At 43.7% G+C, this 19,528-nt stretch overlaps 2 protein-coding genes across 6 annotated transcripts in view; one reads left to right on the top strand and one right to left on the bottom strand.

Annotated features, from left to right (window-relative positions):
• fbxo21 (F-box protein 21) lies at positions 1-11,234 on the bottom strand. 3 transcript variants are annotated; one of them, XM_061261889.1, is made up of 12 exons: positions 10,826-11,234; positions 9,790-9,925; positions 8,554-8,663; positions 8,045-8,166; positions 7,450-7,596; positions 7,230-7,366; positions 6,702-6,838; positions 5,668-5,847; positions 5,183-5,309; positions 4,601-4,791; positions 2,840-2,997; positions 1-478 (listed from the first exon to the last, which is right to left on the bottom strand). In XM_061261889.1, the coding sequence occupies exons 1-12, from the start codon at positions 11,047-11,049 to the stop codon at positions 243-245; spliced, it is 1,905 nt and encodes a 634-aa protein (XP_061117873.1). In that variant the 5' UTR covers positions 11,050-11,234; the 3' UTR covers positions 1-242. The 3 variants fall into 3 exon arrangements, with proteins under 3 accessions (XP_061117873.1, XP_061117876.1, XP_061117874.1); XM_061261892.1 differs by having other exon boundaries at positions 8,554-8,648; positions 10,826-11,233; XM_061261890.1 differs by having other exon boundaries at positions 5,183-5,306; positions 10,826-11,232.
• Positions 11,235-11,464: 230 nt separating this feature from the next.
• Positions 11,465-19,528, top strand: part of nf2a (NF2, moesin-ezrin-radixin like (MERLIN) tumor suppressor a) — a 36,383-nt gene continuing 28,319 nt past the window's right edge. Inside the window, exon 1 of one of the 3 annotated variants that reach the window (XM_061260245.1) lies at positions 11,465-12,878. In XM_061260245.1, the coding sequence (XP_061116229.1) occupies positions 12,765-12,878 (114 nt within the window). In that variant the 5' untranslated portion in view covers positions 11,465-12,764. The remainder of the gene's footprint in view (positions 12,879-19,528) is intronic. The other 2 variants (XM_061260244.1, XM_061260243.1) reach the window with 2 other exon arrangements.

Raw genomic sequence — 19,528 nt, 5'->3', positions numbered from 1 at the left:
TTACTTACTACATTTTTTTACTTGTAAATGTACAGAAAAAGAAATAGATGACCATTTCAGAGGTGGGGAGTCATACTCCATAAGTGCATGGACACTACGAGGTGAGTGTGGCAGAGTGACGTTGAAGTGATTCATTCCGTGATGTGGATAGGTGTGCGTGGCTGGGGAGGGCCAAGGCCGTGGATCTGACTGCGGTTGGCGGGTGACGGTCGAGCGTTCCTGCCCGTGGGGGAGGTGGCGAGTCACACTCCTGTGGCGTTTTGGGCCGGCGGTGTGCCCGGGGGGTCGGGGGGCTCCAAGCTTGCGTCCGGACTGGGGTAAAGCTCCTGGACAGTGCGTAGCGTCTCGGGCGTGTCCTCCGGGTACAGGGCCTGCAGCTCCTCGTTGGCCGTGTAGTGGGTCTCGCAGAATTCGGAGAAGTAGCGGCCCACCTCGGGGTGTGCGATCTCCCGGGGGGCCGAATGAGGCTCCAGGTTCTCTGTGGAAGGCAAAGCACAGGGTTTTTGTCCTGCAAATTCAATTAGCAGCGTTGAACATTCTCACTTTTCGCAGGGCTACTGTAATTTCCGGCTAATAGAAAATGTTCTCACAAGGGTACTGGACTGTTTTGTCAAAGTTTTAACATTGCCACTACATTGCAGCATCATTGTGAGAAGGTTGTCTTAGCTGGGAAGTTTGGTATCATTACCCCACTCCCACAATTTTAATTAAGGGATACATTAAAAGAAACACTTTTAGGGCATTTTACATAAGTGTGCCTCTCTGCAGACCCCCAAAAGGAAACCGACTGTGTTGAACATGTCAGGTGACCATGACACAGGGTCAGCAAGGTTTGAGGATTGATTTCCATTCCACTGACCCTTGATATACCCTGATCAGTCACGGCAGTTAAAGGTAATAACACCGGGAAACTGCTTTCTTTGTTGTTTGTATGTACTGCAACCTATATCTATCAATGACACCAAATTGATAAATGTATAAACTCTCCATGGTTTTGCTGATGCTGTCCAGGTGTCGCACTCTCAGTGGTGCGTCATCAGTGAAATTTTCAGTTATGGGGGCCTGACCTGTGCCGCAAACCACTCGTTCTACCTAGAGGTGACAGAGGACTTCACAAGGGGACTACAAGCGCCTCTACACGCTCAGTCCAGAACGCCTACACCTGGTGGGATTGAGTCTACAGAGGGTAGGTCATAGCCAGTCTGCTTGTCTTCAATATCAGATTCATCCAGGGCTGCTATTTCAGACTCTCCTTGCTTCCCTGCGCTTGGCTTTGGACACTTCTGTTGCAGTTGGACCCCTGAACATCAGTGTTTCAGGGGACCAGAGGGGGGAAACTGTAGGGCATTTTACATAAGTGTGCCTCTCTGCAGACCCCCAAAAGGAAACAGACTGTTGACCATGTTGACACAGGGTGAGCAAGGTTTGATGAAAAGACAGTGCTCGTCAATACAGGACTATTGCTCCCATCATTGTGCTGCCTCTGCGCAATTCTGCCACCTCAGTGGAATGCTCCCAGAACTGTTGAGGTGAAATAGTACTGTATAGATCATGGGTTTTCCACATACAGTGTTTGGTGTCTTTAGATGAATAACGATCTTGAAGAAATAAACCACAGGTAATGCAAGTTACCTGTGAGTCAGCATCCAGCTATGCTACAAAGGTTAACCAGATTTGTTGGACATACAGAGATAACATCAGCAGGGCCATTGTTGTTACCGCCATCTTGTGACATGGAACCACTATACACTTGCAGTTTAGAGTCCTAACTCACATACACAACCTAGGATACCTGCACCCCGTAGTCACTCACCTATACACCAGTGCCGTCACAAGATACATACTTTGTGTATCATTGTAGGCTATACAGGCCACAGGCACGTCCGTGTCTATACAAATAGATAGCGGTCATATAGAGACACACTATTGGCGGACATTTGCAGTTCCTTTTGTTGAACTCTTAGAACAGAGGAGCAGTTGAAGGAGCAGAGAACAACATTAAATTAACCCTGTTCCAGTCGCATTGGTCAGACTCCACGCGTTTCCTTCACCTCTCAGATACTTCCGCCTTTTGGTGTATTTGGGGGGTTTCTTACACACCCAAAACCATGGTAAAGATCACCATAAAATCCATTCTTGCTCAAAGGCATAAATGACCAGCTCACTGTAATTGATCAGTAGTGCACAGTGGGTTGTGCTGAGACAGGACCGTGGTGATAACATGGGCTAATCAGTGGTTTTACTGTAGTACACACAGAGCAGTGCACAATCAAATGGCTCAGTGTCTGTAGGGGAATGCAGGCTGTGTGACGACAGCAACCTTAAACCTGACCTTTTCCTCTACTGTTATAAAAAGATGGGAGGGGAGAGTGCTAAAGTGCGCGTGTGTGTATGTGTGTGTGCGTGTGCGTGTGTGCGTGTGTGTGTGTGCGTGCGTGTATGTGTGTGTGTGTGCGTGTGCAGCGTACCCTGGGCCGCGTAGCGACACGTGCCGGACGTTGTAGAAGGGCTGGTTGTCTCCTTGCATGTGTGTGTGTGTGCGTGTGTGTGTGTGTGTGTGTGTGCGCGCAGCGTACCCTGGGCTGCGTAGCGACACGTGCCGTCCTGCACCAGGACGTTGTAGAAGGGCTGGTTGTCTCCTTGCATGTGTGTGTGCGTGTGTGTGTGTGTGTGTGTGTGCGTGTGCGTGTGCGTGCAGCGTACCCTGGGCTGCGTAGCGACACGTGCCGTCCTGCACCAGGACGTTGTAGAAGGGCTGGTTGACTCCTTGCATGTGTGTGTGTGTGCGCCGTGCGTGCGTGCGTGCGTGCGTGTGTGTGCGTGTGTGCGCGCAGCGTACCCTGGGCTGCGTAGCGACACGTGCCGTCCTGCACCAGGACGTTGTAGAAGGGCTGGTTGACTCCGTAGGACAGCTGGTGAACTCTCATGGTGGTGATCCACTCCTGGCACATGGTGCACTTTGGGTCCCAGCCGTAGATCACACAGTTATAGCCCGACCTGGGGAGGGGAGAGTCAAACAATGTACAAACAGTCTCTGCACAAAATTGGTCTTATAATCATATTTTTTTTCTTGGGTAGAAAATATCAGCTTGTTCTCTTGTTATACAGTTTGCTTGAGAAGTAAAACTCTCACCCCATTGGTGTTATTGTCTTATTTAGCAAACAAATATGAGATATTTTAGAAGTCTAAATATAAGACTAAAATACTTGTTGAGATTGATTATTTGTTTATTTGCAGTGAAGAGAGATGCATTGGAGCAAGGGTGTCCTGTCTTATCCAAAAAGGGTTAGTGTGGGTTCAGGTTTTTGTTTCAGTCCAGCGCCAAGACACCCGATTCAACTAATTTAGGTCGATCATAATGTGGAATCTGAATATATTTTAAGCGGTGCCCTGCAGTCAATGGACATACAGTACAGTACAGGGTTTACCCTTAGCCGAAGTGGATCTGCGTAGCTTCGTCTTAAAATAAACAGGACCAGGCAGCTGCCATTCCCTGGGTGCTAGACTGGGCAGTTCTGTTCCTCTCATCTGCATGTGATGATATCTCTGGAACAGGACTGCAGACTGCTCTTTAGTTTATGGTCTAATCTAGTCTAAACACTTGTGCAAGGCCCCGATCTCAGCCTGGCTGGAATTCCTACCGACTCATAGCCATAAACAAATCCACACATCGCACATGAGGAGTCACACAATGGAGCTATTTTTACTGCGCCATGGCAGGTCAGTTAAGCAACACAGACATGGACTGAGCGCCTCTCCCAGACCAGATAATGAGGTGTGACTGCACTTTGGCCCACTCCTCCTCTGACTTGGCCCTCAGGTGTGACTGCACCTTGTCAACACTGGGGACAGCCATCGTTTACATTTAGCCAATACCGGTGCTAAAAAATTTTTTGTATTTAAAATAGCACCGTTGCCTTTAAAATGGCTTTTTTTTTAAAGAAAATCAAACGACGACATTTAAGAACTTTCTTTTTTTGGCAAAGAAACTGAACAATTCAATAATTTTATTTCACAGTTTAAATTCATACTTATAACTTATAACTGGTATGGTAGATTTGCTTTTGGGTCATTCTGTGAAATATCAACCAATTTCATGACCATGTGAGTTTACCGCTCCAATTTGGCTCAAACTTTGTGTAAATGTTCTTTATATATTCAGTATAGAACATTCAAAACATTAGCCTCATTGGGTTTGTCATTCTAGAGATATTTGCTCTTAAATAATGGGTGGACGGCACCCAAAAATTCACTCGCGAGTGGAAATTGGGGTTTGTGCATTACAAATAAGATTGAGATTTGGTTTGGTGGGTACTGGTCGTATGGAAACAATAGTGGTACCAGGTTTTCAGTGCTCAACCCTAGTCAACATTCATGCCTTTACGACATTAGCTCAGGAGGTAAGAGCGGTCTTCTGGCAGTCAGAGAGTGTCCCTGAGCAAGACACTGTGACCTAACCACCAATTGCTCTGGCAAAAAATAGCTTTGGAAAAAAAGCGCTATATAAATGCAGTCCATTTACCATTTACCTTGACCAGGCCATGAGGTATAGCCCCCGCCCCCACCCCAGCACCATGCCCAGAGGGGCAGCGCACCCACCTCTTGTGCTTCATGATTAGCCCCACGGAGAAGTGCACCTCCTGGTGTTCGGGAGCGCTGCGCTTCTTGGCGCAGGGTTCGATGGGGTGCTTCTTGTGCTGGATGTGCTCCAGGGTGTGCTGCACCAGGTACCCCACCGCTCCGTGCTGAGACGGGTCCAGAGCCTGGATGTGCTGCAGGATGTCCAGGACCTGAGAGCATCCGGGAGAGGCCACGTTAGCTTCCCACTGCTCTCTCCGTAAGGGCTGCCATTCACTTTAGTGGGGCAGCCGGTAGCCTAGAGGCTAAGGCGCATGACTGGGACACGGAAGGTTGGTGGTCATGATAAGATCTGCACAGCTGTTGGGCCCTTGAGCAAGGCCCTTAGCCCTGCATTGCTCCCTGGGGGATTGTCCACGGCTTAGTCTAATCAGCTGTAATCTAATGTAATCAAATGTCAGTTAAATATCAAATTAATAATAATAGTGAGACCTGCATTCAGCTAAAATTACAGGCTGGGAAGATGGCACAGACAGTGCAATTTTTCCTGTTTTAAGGAATATAAAAAGTTTCAGCCGTGTCATCAGGAGGTATGGGACAGACCTTCTCAGGCCAGATGCCCAGGTGGAAGTAGAGTCTGGCCTGCAGCAGCAGGTACTGCACGTTGTCTGGGTTGATGGTGAGGTAGAGATCCAGAGAGTCCCTCAGGAGCTGGTAGTTCCCCTCTCTGCTAGACAGAGTCCAGAACAGAAAGGAGAGTCACGTTGGGCGTTGGGAAACGGATCTTATGGAAGGTCGTCACAATGGCTATAATCCTACTACTGTGTTCTCAAAGTATGTACTGTCCACAAAGCATACTCCATACGGTTTAGTTTGTAATGGGCAGTACGCTAAAATAGTATCCTATCCTCCTCCAACCGTACTGTGGAAGTGTTGCATGGCCATGCTCGTTTGTCATGTTGCCTAGTTTTTGAAGTGGAGTTTACTTACTGGATACGATACCCCAGAATACTGAAATAAGTGCATTATCCTGGGATTTTAAGTACACTGCATTTAGATGGTTCTGATTGGACCGTGGCCAGGCTCACCCGCGCTTGCCGATGTTGAGCAGATTCCCCACCATCCTCAGCAGCACCTCGGTGGTGCTGATAGCGCTGTAGTAGTCCGCCGTCACCTGGTGACCAATCAGGTACTCGCACTCCTTGGCCGTCAGCTGCTTTCCTTTCCCAAAGGCGTCGATGTAGATGTAGTCATAGATATCTGCACTCCTGCAGAGGGAAAACACTCAAACGCTCAGAAAGACCGGGCATTGTGCTTACTGCGCAGGCACCCAACAGGACCAGGCAGCCAACCCTTCAACAAGTGGGAAAATTTCACAATGATTATATTGGCAAATTTCAAAGAAAAATACTGGCAGTAGACCTGAACTTGAACAATTGTTCTCGCAACTTACGCATATAAAAGAATAAACATGACATTTATGTTGCATTCAACCTCTCTCATAAGTGTCACAAGGTAATAAATCTGTTCTTAGAAAGCACTTTGATCAAGATACAACTATTGTTAGGCCCACTGCCACTTAATAATATTAAGAATAATAATATTCACAGCCTGGTCTAATCAGACTACAGCATTGCATCTATCAAATTCTGTCCAACTGACTGGGGTAGAGGCAGCGGAAGAGTGCTATGTTGCCTCCGTGTGGTCGGCCTTGGTATTACACATAAAAAGCAAATGAAATGAAAAACAGAACTCCAGAACTGGTTGGGTGAGGCCCCCCACCTACTCCACCCCCGCCCAAAGCCTCTAACACCAACAGTCTAATAACGCTGGTACACTACTGAACTACTGAACGTTTACGTTTATTATGGGTGTTGTGTTCCCTTTCCATTTTCCTGTCAGAGCTACCATGCTGTACTAAATACAAATACCACCAACCTAGCTGTGTGGCAATAAACATTCTTGAATCTTGAATAGATTTTGCAGTAATTTTAATAGATAAATGCCTGAGAAATTTCTCAAAATAACATACCGATCGATGTTTAATATATCGATATTTTATGAAATCCCTAACAATTATTTGTACGGTAAAACCTTTACAAAATTTCTTTTTTCATCTCACCCTCTTCTTTGCTGGCACCAACGCAATAGGAAGTGATTGGGAAAGTTGACTGGCTCCAGCTGGACACCCAACTTCCTGGCTAAGGTCATGTAGAGAACAGAGAGGCTGATGGGAATGCCCGTCCGTTGGAGTAGCACCTGACATGGAAAGGAAGAACAAAGGTGGGAGTCGTCAAAAACATAGAGACAAACAGAAGCGTTAGCCAAGCACTACCAAAGCTCTGTATTAACCCTTACGGCATAAGATCACAAATCTACCAAAGATCTGTATTAACCCTTACTTAACAGAACATTCTAATGCTGAGGTAACAATAACTTCTGATAGGTTGAGGTCAGGTAATTTGGGACCCTTCTGTTTCTGAGTCTGCCCTCATCACCAGTCTTATCAAAGAAGTGTCCCAAATTACTTGAATTCACCCTAATAGAAAGTGATGGAGTTCTAGAACACTCACTGAAAATTAGAGGGAAAAAAAACATTCCAAAAAAAAAAAAACTACTCTTCCAAGGGTTAAGAACAGCAGCACTGCACCTGGTGGATGTAGGAGTTGAGAGGGTTGTAATAGTCACACTCGTTGCCCTTGTACTCAAGCTGCTCGTACAGGACGGAGTTGAGGACACAAACCACCTGTCTCTGGAGCTCCAAGTCTTCCACCACAAAGCAGTCATCTGAAACAAGCCATAGGGAGGAAGGTCTCAGACTGAGGCTAGGCTGCCTCTAGATGCGTTTGATCAAGAGGGTTGGGACTGACCTTGATTGGCCCTGAGGCTAGGATGGGAAGAGTTTTTTATGCGCAGCGTCTTCTTGACCTTGTCTGCGATCTCCTGGAGCTGGGTGGAGATGCTGTGCAGGGAAAAGCCTGCCAGGGGGTTACAGTACTGGTCTACCAGCACGGCACCTAAATGCAGCCCGGCAAAATGAACAAGGCAACGGTGAAGAGGGCACTAAACTTAAACGTTCAACAAGCTTGTCCAGAAATCCAGCTGGACCACACAACCCAAAATGGTGGAGTGGATTAATTTTACCTGTGCAAGGCAAGGTGATGATTCCTGCTAATCTGAATCGCAATGCCACATATTTTTCACACAATTTTGCCCGATCAGAAAAGTGGTTCCCAAACCTTTCTGATCAGGCCCCACTTTGGTGATAGGACCCCCCCTCCCATATAGCCATACATCCTAATCCTGTTAGGGACCCCCCCAATTTTCTATTGTCGCTTCCATTAGAGCAACTCAGTTTAAAGGGTAGAACGGAGTTTGCAATGGTAGTCAAGCAAAACACAGCCATCTGCCCCCAGGGTGCTGTTGAGGGCACAACACCGCATGGAGCTGCTGTACAACACTCACCCTCAAGCGCAGACTGCTCCTCTGAAGGTTGGTCCAGGAACACCTTCAAGCTCCTCAAGATGATCTGCTGCCGGAGAAAGTAAAGGATTTTCTTTGCATAGTACTTCAAAGTCAGGCTCTTCCTGCCAACCAGAGGAAAACCAGGGGAGAGAGAGGAGGAGAGTCTTAGGAGAGAAAGGCAGATGGCCTCAACAAGACACTGCATCAGAGCCATTTAATTGAATGTAGGGATGCCTCTGTATGGAATTAAATAGTCTTGTGAATGGTCACAAAATGGTTATTTAATTGATGGACCATTTTAATAAAATTACCCACAATCATCCAAAACAAATCTTTAGAATGCTTAGCACAGCTAATTTCACAAGCTCACTGATCAATTCATGTGAAGTGATTCAGAGAAATTGGAGACGATTGTTTCATTCATTTCTAAATTGCGGTTTGATGGAGGTAAGGGCAGTCCTCGGGATGGGAAGGAAAAGAAAGTGACATCACAAACCACGGAGACTCACCTCCGGTCAGAATACAGAATGGAGAGGAGTTCATCTTCACAGAAGTGCTCTGGGGCTCCAAGGGACTCAATCTCTGCAAAGCTGTCCCCCAGCACCTGACCAACGCAAGGCTGCGTTACAGATCTCTGGGTTAGCACCACCAGGCAAGCTGCAGACCCACCACCCCATCCAGCTAAAGCCTGATTTACACTTGTTACTCGCATGTCAAAAGTTAAAGCATCGTACAACGCTTTGTATTTATACTTTGGTGACGTTCTGGTGACGGTTCTGTTGTCCCTATGGTAACCAGATAACAGCTGATATATCCATTTTTGAAAACACAGCAGAGCCTGGCGTACACTATCTGACTGTCCAATCAATGCTGTGCTACAAAGTATGACCGTGTCCGCGACATAACAAAATTCTACAGGTGAACGACACTGAGAAAAATGCTCATACTACACCTTTTTCAGTTAAAAATAATGCAACGAGTATAAATCAGGCTTAATGCCTATCCAAGGAGTAATCCTACCTTGAGATTGGTGTGCTGCATATACATTTTCTATGCTTTTTGGTGCAGACAAGAATGTGCCCTCCTCTGTTTGACGTATGTGTCGACCAACTAACTGCTCCGCAGTCCACAAGTTGGTCTCGCTCACAGAAGTTGGGAGTAAGACTCTTCACCCATGCAAAGTGGTTACCACAGAATTCATGCCAGAATATCACAAAGTATCCCACAGTGGAGGACAGCCTTCGAGCAAAGCAGTGACTCACTGATATCACCCACAAGCTGTTCTCTTTAATGCTTACATGATATGGTCTTAAGAAAGCAGAAAATAAAAGCTCACTCAATGATAAATACATTTCATAGACATAAACCAATCAAATAAAACATTGATTTATTATAATGCAATATTCCAAATTCATATTTGTATAGATTGCAAAAGATCAACACCATTTGTCAGCTAGACCAGTGGTTCCCAAACCAGCTCCCGGGACACCACTGTGTATGGTGGTTTTTGCTCAATCCACGATTGCAATCGCAGTATTTTAGCAAACTATTCATTTTTCTTTATTTGGTGCTTTCCATGTTTAGAGGGATGTTGTACCCTCTTAAGCCACATTATAAGAAATAACATTTAAAATATCGAAATAATTAAACAACTTGTTTAAATGAGATTACAACTGATGGAAAAACAGCATACACTGGGGTGCCCCAGGACCAAGTTTGGGAGTCACAGAGCTGTAGACACTTACAACTTCTGTAAAGAACCTCCTGGAAACGGACTCCACTGTTCTTCGGACTTGGAGGCCGACCACATGTCGTCTTCTGTACTCGTTAAGCCAATCACAAGGCTCGTTCTGCCGGTAATTCTTCAGCAGTCTAGGCCACCTAAGAATAAACGTGCAGTCACACCTCACAACGCTACTGTTGAAAGCGTGTGCCAAACCTTCAAAAAACAAACGGAATTGCCTCTAGACAGAGATGCGATAATATTAGTAAATACTTACTAAAACCTTGTATTAATACTGCACTTAAGCACCCGGGTAACGCAGAATTCTAAACTACCAAGGGACTTAACGGAAACAACGGTTGACAGACGGTCCATAATCGAATGTATAGCCACATGTAGGCCGAGCACAACATAGTTCATTTCATGTAATGCCATTAGCGAAGTTACATTAAAATACAGTAGCCAAGTTAACGTTGACTTGAGCAACTCGGATATTCCAAAAAGCTCAAAATATGCATATAACTGAACATTGATTTAACTTGGCAAGCTAGCCTGTCTGGTAATTAATCATTAATGTTAGCTAACATCTCTAACGTAGTTAGCTAGGTAAAATGCGTCAAGGTTTTCGAAACATTCAAACGGAAGAAACAAGTCAGCAGGTTAGCTTGATGAGTTCACATAGAAATAAGTAGGCTAATAAACTAACTTCGGGTAACTGCTATCTACATTTAATCCACGAACGGAATTAGCCAAGAGTCAATGCCACGTTACCTAACCGTTGTGAAACCCCCGTTTGTTCAAGTTCAGTCAGTTACGTAGCTAACAGTTTTGGGTGTTACAAAAACGTTAGCTTGCTCGTTCCATCCATGAATTTGACGCACCAGTTAAATGTCAACGCTGGGTTACAGCTAATTAGCTACACTGTACAGTTACTTTTCAAGAGATGCTCACACAAAATTAACAGAAACCTTTGCCTTAAGTGAAGAAATCCCCTAACGACATTTAAACACGAACTGTCATTGACGACGTTACCACGAACGTTAGCTAAGCTATTTTACCTGAGTTTGTACTGATGTCCCCAAACCTTCCCTCTGCCGTGGCACACATCATGTAATCGCTTGCAACTGCAGGACACGTTGGAAATGTCAATGTTGTTCAGGATAGGGAAGCACAAGATGTATTCAAGCAATTCAGCTGGTAAATCAGTTAGTATCTTCTTGCTAGTTTCATGTAGAACCCCGTTAACTTCAGAACACCCGTCCTCTGATCCCGACGAAGCCATCTTTACTGTTTACTCCGATTACATCATAAGACCGCCCCTTTCTGGCGCAGGGGGCCGAACTTTGAGATCTATAAAAGCACAAGCGAGTATGCGCAAGTTCATGATTACGTTAGCCTTTTCCGTATGAGCAAGCTCATTGTTCATTATTTAAACATTTTAAAAAATACGGGGTAGGGGCCTACTTCTCTAGTGAAATCAAAGTGAAACATGAAGTTGAACAAGGCGACTTTTTACGTCGTTCTCAATTACTTATTTTAGAATCTTTAATTATTTGTTGCAGTGTTGTTTAACAGGTGAAGCGAATTGAGCGCAATATAGTATTTCGTTTGTTTAATATGTGATGGAGTGGGCAATCGCTTTGATTGGTTGTGTCCATTGAACTGTATTGGTTGTGTCTCTGCAACTCAACTTGATCAGTAAAGGGGGAGGAACCTTTCAGTACAATAACAATTGTACTTTAGTCAACGAAAAATCACCTGTACCTATGACAGACCTGTTCCGGCACTTTTTCGAACTCGAAGACACAAATGGAACAATGTTATAGTGGGGTTTGTCAAGATAATACCTATCGTGTAAACACAAATCAAACTAACACATGGCAAGTTTAACGTTTTAAATGTTAACTGCGAGCAAATTACCCAAGCACACTCGGATATAGGCCCAGCCTATAGCATTTACCGGTGCCTATCGCATACCGCACGGCCGACAATCTAACTTCTTTTTGTTATGTGTTGCACCAAAGAAAATGAGCCAATCCCTTTGCGGCATTGTCGTCATGCCGCCGCCTCTATGCATTTTGGTGGTTTGCTGCTGATGTTGCAGCTTTGTATGCTCTCGCAACTTTGTCATAGTTTTTATTAAAATTTGCATTGTACTGAAGCCTTAAATTAGGAGTACGATACGATGGTAGTTCCCGTTGTTGGATAGATATCAAGCTGTGGGTAGCTATCGAGCCAGCCAATGTGGATATATTTACAAAGGAACACTTAACTTGCTACCTACGCACAGCGACTGGGAAGTAATCCAGGTGGACCGAATTTTGCGTATTCCAGTGGACAAACGAGGAGCCTTGAGTGTAACCATCCGAGATGACGGCAAAAGAAACCGTATAGTGAATAATAAAATAATAAATAAAACATTTTAAAAAGTTTGTTGAAAGCTACAAACTAACGTTATACCACAACAGTGGTATAAATAGCCTAGCCTACACTAATTGTTACATTCGAGGTGCGGATAGCGAACGCACACACTTGTTGAATAACGTTACTGCAAAAGGAAACTTTACTAGTTGAGTGTTTTTAGTATGTCGGCGGGTAAAACCTTGCCCTATTTTGAAAAGCGAACTATTGTTAGCCAGGGCTAACTATTCTAAAATTAAAACTTTAACACCTGAATGGAGAGGATGGGATACGTTTCCCGTTGGAATGGAAGATAATAGTTATTAAGATATTGTATATTGATTCATGGGATGAGCAGTAGTGTTACTGTTCTTGTAATGTACGTGAGCATATTTTAAGGCAGTATTTTTTGGGAGATGAATTACAGAAACTGGTGCTTCTGATTCCATTTTTTTATTCTTGAAATGAGTGATCGGTGTAACTTAACCGAGGCATCCGGGGAATTTCGGAAGTAATATTATTACACCTCTCTGACTGTTTCGGTCTACGTGCACTAATTACATTTTGGAAGAAAAAACCAATACATTGACCCACATCATGGCAAGTGCCCTTGCCTCAAGAATGGGTCTTAATTCTTGGAGGAGAAAACAAGCAAAGTCGTTCAACGTAAAAATCGTTACAATGGATGCAGAAATGGAATTCAATTGTGAGGTAAGTGATCCACGTCCTTTGTTTCATCTTCTCTGCTTTGATTGGTGGTAATTCAGTAAAGAATGCTCACTCTCTTTCTGGCATTTTCCTATTTTGGTATTTTGTGTAGTTCTTACGTGGCTCCTCTGCGTGGCACACTTTGCTAGGTATTTGCTGTATGTCTACCTTGGTCTTTTATTTGTGGTTTGAAATGTTGACTTAAATGAAAACATTTTAAAAGGCGTAAATATTTTCCCAACAAGTAATGTATGCACAACGTCAGCTTGTTCTTACAACTGACATCATAGTGTATCTCATTGAAAGGTGTTTTCTGTTTGATGCAGCCCATGAATTCATATTTGACAGCATCATACAGAATTCCTTCTAAATTGAAATATAGTCTACATTGTTCCCCAGAATTTTGTTTGTAGTGCTCCTGACGGACTGTCGGGTCACCTAAGGTGTAAAACGAAGAAGAGATTTTCTTATGTTCTTCACTTTATTATTTAAAATGGTAAAATAGTTTTTGTTCTTTTCCGTTTGAGTCTCTTATTCAGGATCCTGGCCTGTGCTCTGTTGTCTTATTCACTGGATAATCTTTGCGTCTGGGTGATTCTGAACATTACAAAGATAGACTGGCACTGCCAGTAGTCTGAACCTGCATCCCAGCTGTTGAACGATATGGCAAACTAACTCCATGTCAGTCTTTCTTGTCTTACAGCAGCATTTTTGGCATTTAGCAGATGCTCTTATTAAGGGTAAATTACACAGCTTGCATTAATATTGCATGAACTTCAATTATACTGGACATCTTTTCTGAGGCAGTTCAGGTTAAGTACCTTGCAGCAGTGCCCCACCAGGGTGTGAAATCTGCACCCTCGCAGTCGTAGGTCGCCGTTGTACTCTTTCATCCCATCCATTCATTTTTCTAGCTGCTTAATCCAGGTCAGGGTCAGGGATGCTGTGGCAACAGGGGATGCAGAACAGTCCAGATGTTCCTCTCCCCACACTCTCACTAGGTAGAAATGCTTGTCGCTGGCACAGTACTTTATAGGTATGTAAAATTGTAGCTTTCTGCGTACATTTAGAAATTAGATTTTTGAAGAAAAAAAAAGAAAGAGGAACCTCCACTGTCACTATTTCTGAGAGTGCAGAACTTCCTCCAACACATCCCAGGAGATCCCAGGCCTTCCAGGAGATATAATCCCACCAGTGTGTGCTAGGTCTGCCCCTGGGCCTCCTCCCAGGTGGACCTGCTTGGAACACCTCCAAAGGGAGGTGCCCAGGGGGCTTCCATATTAAGTGCCCTAGCCACCTCAACTGACTCCTCTTAATGTGGAGGAGAATGTGGCTCAACTGTGAGGTCCTCCCTCCTACACGCCCTTTCCAAGTCCTTATTCTAATCTACACCATCGCAACTCTAAATCTTTTATAAAGGTCAGGGCTCTTCTATGCAAAAACATTTTTCCAAGGTGCACATGTGCTCCCAAGTAGAGAAAATTAGGAACACACTAATGTATCCCAGTTAGTAGATGTGCTCCTAAATAATTTCTCCAGTTAGCACACCTCAGTTTTCAGGTGCAAAATGAGAGCACCATAGAACCCTAATAAGGGTGCTGGCTAGCCAAATAAATAATGTAGTCCATGCGGTCTGGTAAATTGATTGGTAAAAGGAACCATCAGAAGCAGGGGCAGGTACTATTGATGCACAAATGCGACACTTAAATTTGGGCCAACACATGTTCATCCATCTTCTTGTTTCCAAGATTGACATGCAACGACCTTGTTGATTGGTACTTGCAAACTTTCTAGTAAATCAGAAATGTCGCAAACCACTGGGGTGAGGGCAGTAAATTCATAAGACATCATGTAAACTGCAGTGTATTGAAAAACGAATGTACAATATAATGATAGCCTACATACAGCATTTCTCCCAGTAGCGTATTTTAAAGAATATGTTGCAGTATCTGGAATTGGCAATAATGAAAACATATTTCAGTATGTGACATTTCTGTAACGGCTGTATTGGCGAAAGTGGGAGTGAGCAGATGTGTTGGGGCAGTAGTGGATCATTGTGTGGATACTGAAGAATGTATTATTCAAATTAAATGGTGGGAAAATCTGGGTTTGCTGATATGTTGGGAAAAAGTCTGAATTGAATTTTAATTAGCAGATTATTGAAGTGTGTTGCAGCTGGAATCCTAGATAATTGTACATTTTCTTGCTAGCCTTGGGAGGTGCTGACTTTTGCAATTGACTTTTGTTGTTTTCAAGGAAACCCTGTTAATTATTTCTCATCCCAGATGAGCAACAGCCACTGGTCAGCTCAACTGAGGTATTTTATATGTTGTTAAATTGAGTTTTCAAGAGGGGATTCTGCTAATTTAGTCCTATTATATAGCTTGTCTGGACAGTGTACACATCTTGTTTAATTAAGAGAGCATTTGTTAAAAAACCTTTCAAATGTTTTTGAATTGTTGATCTTCTGTCCCTTGACCTTTCTGTTGGAGAATGGGAATGGTAGGAACATTGTAATGTGCAACAATCTGGGCACCCCTGGTCAAAAAGCCTTTTACAATTAATATCTAAGTGAACAGAAGCGAACCAGACCTCTAAATGGTACGTTAAACATGACACATTTCTTAAAATTTTAAAGCAAGATTACTTTTTATTTACATTCTCACCCTGTCAGTTAGTACTTTGTAACTCCTCCTTGAGCATCAATAACAACTTGTAAACGCTGTTTTTATCCTTTCAATTTTAGTCTTGCTTTTGGAATTTTTCCCCATTCTTCCTGGCAGAACACCTCTAGCTCAGAAATGTTCTTTGCCCCCCTTGCATGTACGGCATGTTTGAGATTTTCAATAATATTCAAGTCTGGGGACTGTGGTGGCCATTCCAAAGCTTTCATTTGTCTTTCCTGGCGGTATTTCATGGTTGTTTTCGAGGTATGCTTTGGATCATTGTCTTGCTGGAATAGCCAACCTCTTTTCAACTTCAGTGTCTGAGCTGACCTTTGAACATTAGCCTCTAGAATTTCTTGATATTTGGTGCAATCCATTCTTACTTCCACTCGCACAATATTTCTTGTGCCCCCAGCTGCCACACAACCCCAGAGCATAATGGATCCACCTCCATGCTTCAAAGTTGTTCTCTACAAAGGCTTCACCATTTTTTCCCCAAACATGCCTTCTTTGGTGGTGGCCAAAAAGTTCCATTTTGGTTTTGTCAGTCCAAAGCACATTGTTCCAAAAGGCTTCAGGCTTCTCAAGGTTTTCTGTTGCATACTTCAGACGCTTAATTTTGTGTTGCGGTTGATCTTTCTGGCAACTCTGCCATGTGTTGTTTAAATTCTGTTTTATTGTTGTCTTGTGAAGACCTGTGTTTGCTACTCTTTTTTGCAGCTCTTTCGCAGTGAAGCCCCCTGGGCACCTCTCACCAGGCCATTCTATCTGAAATCTTTCTTGGACTTCCAGACCCTGCCTTGTCTTCAACTGTTCCATTTATCTTCCATTTTCTAATAATGTTTCTGACCGTGGAAATGGGTAGTTTGAAACACTATTATTATAAAAAAATGTTTAAAGTTGGACAGCTATCTGTAAACTGGCGATACACATACAAAAAAGCTGAACATGCCAGTCTCACTGTAAATAAGCATTTACTACCACATGCTGTGAGTGCTTTAGAACGCAAACTGAAGGGAGTGTCTGGGAATATGTATGCCTCAAAAACATCTTTGATGTTGGCTGCAGTTTTATTTATTTATTTGTTTATTTTTATAAACATCATTTTTTTTCCTGCCCCTGGCATCACCGTCAGAATTGAGAGCAAGATGATTTCAGGTGTTCGCCCAGACATTTTTGGCTCAAAAAATGCCTTCAGTGATGAGTCTCTGACTTGGTTAAAAAAGGACATTACATATTGATAATAATCAAAGTAGCATAACAATGTTTAAAGGGAAAAAAAACAAGCATACTGTCATCTCCAGAAATAGATCTAAGAGAATCTTTAGAGTTTAAAACTCAGGAAAGAAAATTTCAAGCAGGAATCAACAAAGCCGTCAGGAAAGGCAAAACTGTCAAAAGTCTCCTGAGAAGTGAATGAACTTTGGAAGACCCCATTTAACTTCCTTCTGTCATCAAGTTGAAGCTGACAAAGGATTCTCATGATGCCAAATGCCTGGGTTTGAATAGTTGTCTTCCTTCTTCATAAAAACAGCACATTCAGATGAAAATGTCTACTGTTGCTCGTTGTAGTTTTGGGAGCATTCTATTTTATTTGTACAATTTCTTTAGGGAAAATGGAGTTTAGTTTCTTTTGTGGCCAGCAGGTCGTGAACATAACAATGGAAACCCAAATAGCCTTCCAAAAGTGAACGGTTCTGGCGATTCCGTAATGATGTTGCCCATATTTTCCTGAAGTCATGCCCTTAAAACTGTAGATTGATATTGGTCATTGCTTCATGTCAATGCTCATGTCATCTTTACCTGATCTTAGAGCACAGCTGTCCTGCAGAGAGGGGTGTCTTTGGGGATGACATTCTCCATACACAGAGCAGGAGTAATGGTTTGAGCATCGGAAGCTATCCGTATGACCTAGCTCTGTCTTCGAATGCTACTTCACATTAGGATTACAGTATATAAAGAATTCTTGAAAGGACACTTAAGACAGAGAGTTATGTCCTGTTGTACACTCACTTTCCACTCCAATATTTTGTTTTGTTCACAGAAATCATAACTTGCGCCCACACACATCATCATTGTGAAGTAGGCTGTTCGCCAAGAGAAAGCCCATTTTGGAGGCATAGTGATATTCTTATTCTCCTGAAACCGAGCGATAAGCCGCTTTGTTCTGAGATCCAGTGGAAAGTTAATTGAGTGCATGTTTACAGAGAGATTATACCCATTTTTAATCATTCTTAAAATGAGTTGGCACCATATTATCCCCCTTACTCCAAGACCTGACTGTTCAGTTTTCTTCATCTGACTTGGTTGTATCTTCAAACCGGCGCTTTGTGGATTCTCTATATTTAGACTTTTTCCAATTAAAAGCAGCAGAGGAGAAGCCCTCCAGCTACGGTAGTTCCAGCGAAGCCGTTTTCTTTTCTCCACTCCGAGGATAACAGGAAATGAGTGGCTCATGACCGAGGAATGTTTCGGAATTAACAGAAACCAGATGGCGCGAAATGCTCGATGGCTTTCTCTGAATGGACGCAGAGGCCAGGGGAGGTTTCTCTCGATGCGTTACCTTGCCTGCTCCCTCCCACATCACGAGCCGGACACATCTCCTGCCCTCGCCTCTCCTCTCCATACGCTCTGTCATTGGGAAGGGGAACTGAAGGACAGGGCCTGTATTTAATCATGTCCTGAAGGGTAGAAGGCCCTGAAGATGTCACATTTAATTAGTGGAGGTTATCTGTAAGCACGTCTGTGATGTGAATATAAAAATGTCTCTACAAGAGTTTTGTATTGAGATGGGCTGAATTTAAATTGACATTCTCAAAAGACCCCTTCACATCATTCCTAATCATAAAATAAACAAACTTAACCCCGAGGGGTGGAAACCATCTATCTCAGCCTCAGAACATGGTCAGAAGCCTCAGCAACCCTCAGTGTCTTCCTGCACACCAGCCATATTGCCTCTTTGGCCAACCCAAAAATTAATTCAACCAACTACATTTCACTCTATAGTGTACACAGGACCCAAAATGAAGATGTCACCCAACCTGGCACATATTTACATGCAAGGAAGACCAAACATCAGCAACATTTTGAAGAAGAAAAAACACACCACTCTCACATGTATACAGTATGAACATTGATTTGTGACCCCGGCCTCAACATGTACATGGTAGCTACATGAACATGTGTGTTAACTATTCTCCACTGCAGGTCCCCAGACCTTGTAGGGAATGGGGGCTTATACAGCACCTTCCACCTGAACCCCCCAGAACCTACCAAAGTACAGAGTGTGCAGTGGCAAAGCACAGGAGGCTCCCCATCACCGCTGAAACCTGCAGTGCAGGGAATTCAGGGAAACCTTCCCCCCATGGCAATTCAAACTGGATCATAACAGAGTCTGGTATCGGTCTCACCACCTCCCAAATGAAGCCCCACAGCTGCCTGGGAGAGGTCACCCCTGTCTGCTGTGCTTGCTCCTGGGGGGACTTCTGCCCCCAGGGACCGTGGACAGACTGACTTTCAATGCCTCTCCTCATCAGGTGATTGCAAAGTCTGCCAGTGTGAATGGTCCTCAGAGGAAATGGTGGGTTTTAGGGAAGGGGTTCCTCCCACAACTGGGCCCCATCCACATGTGTGTGTGGGGGGGACTTGAAGAATGTGTTGTGAGCTGGGAGGGCATGATAATACTTTGGTCTTAGAATTACAGGATAGCTAGGCTAGAAGTGCTGCATTTTGTTATCTTTGAAATGAGCCTGACATTTATCAGTTCTCCCATTTCCAACAGGAAAGATAGAGGCATTTACATTTATTTGGGTCTTGTGGCTGAAGTGTATCACACTAAACAGTTTAGGTAGATGTTCTAATCTGTGTCTAATATTAGGGAATCCAGAACTTGTCTGGGTGTCATGCAAAGCCCAGAATAAATGTTACAATTAATATAGCATACAATGCAGTCAATTATATGCTGGTAGTGTCAGGCTTATGGACCTA

This window comes from Conger conger, chromosome 11 (assembly GCF_963514075.1).
Source record: "Conger conger chromosome 11, fConCon1.1, whole genome shotgun sequence".
Classification (NCBI taxonomy): domain Eukaryota; kingdom Metazoa; phylum Chordata; class Actinopteri; order Anguilliformes; family Congridae; genus Conger; species Conger conger.
The sequence above is the reverse complement of the archived record's forward strand: the minus strand, read 5'-3'. Positions and strand labels throughout refer to the sequence as shown.

Excerpts from the sequence above, each read along its gene's own strand:
- fbxo21 (XM_061261889.1), bottom strand. The coding sequence starts at position 11,049 with ATGGCTTCGTCGGGATCAGAGGACGGGTGTTCTGAAGTTAACGGGGTT. Across the intron at positions 9,926-10,825 it reads GGACATCAGTACAAACTCAG|GTGGCCTAGACTGCTGAAGA; the intron begins GTAAAATAGCTT and ends GTTTATTCTTAG. Across the intron at positions 2,998-4,600 it reads CTAATCATGAAGCACAAGAG|GTCGGGCTATAACTGTGTGA; the intron begins GTGGGTGCGCTG and ends TCCCCTCCCCAG.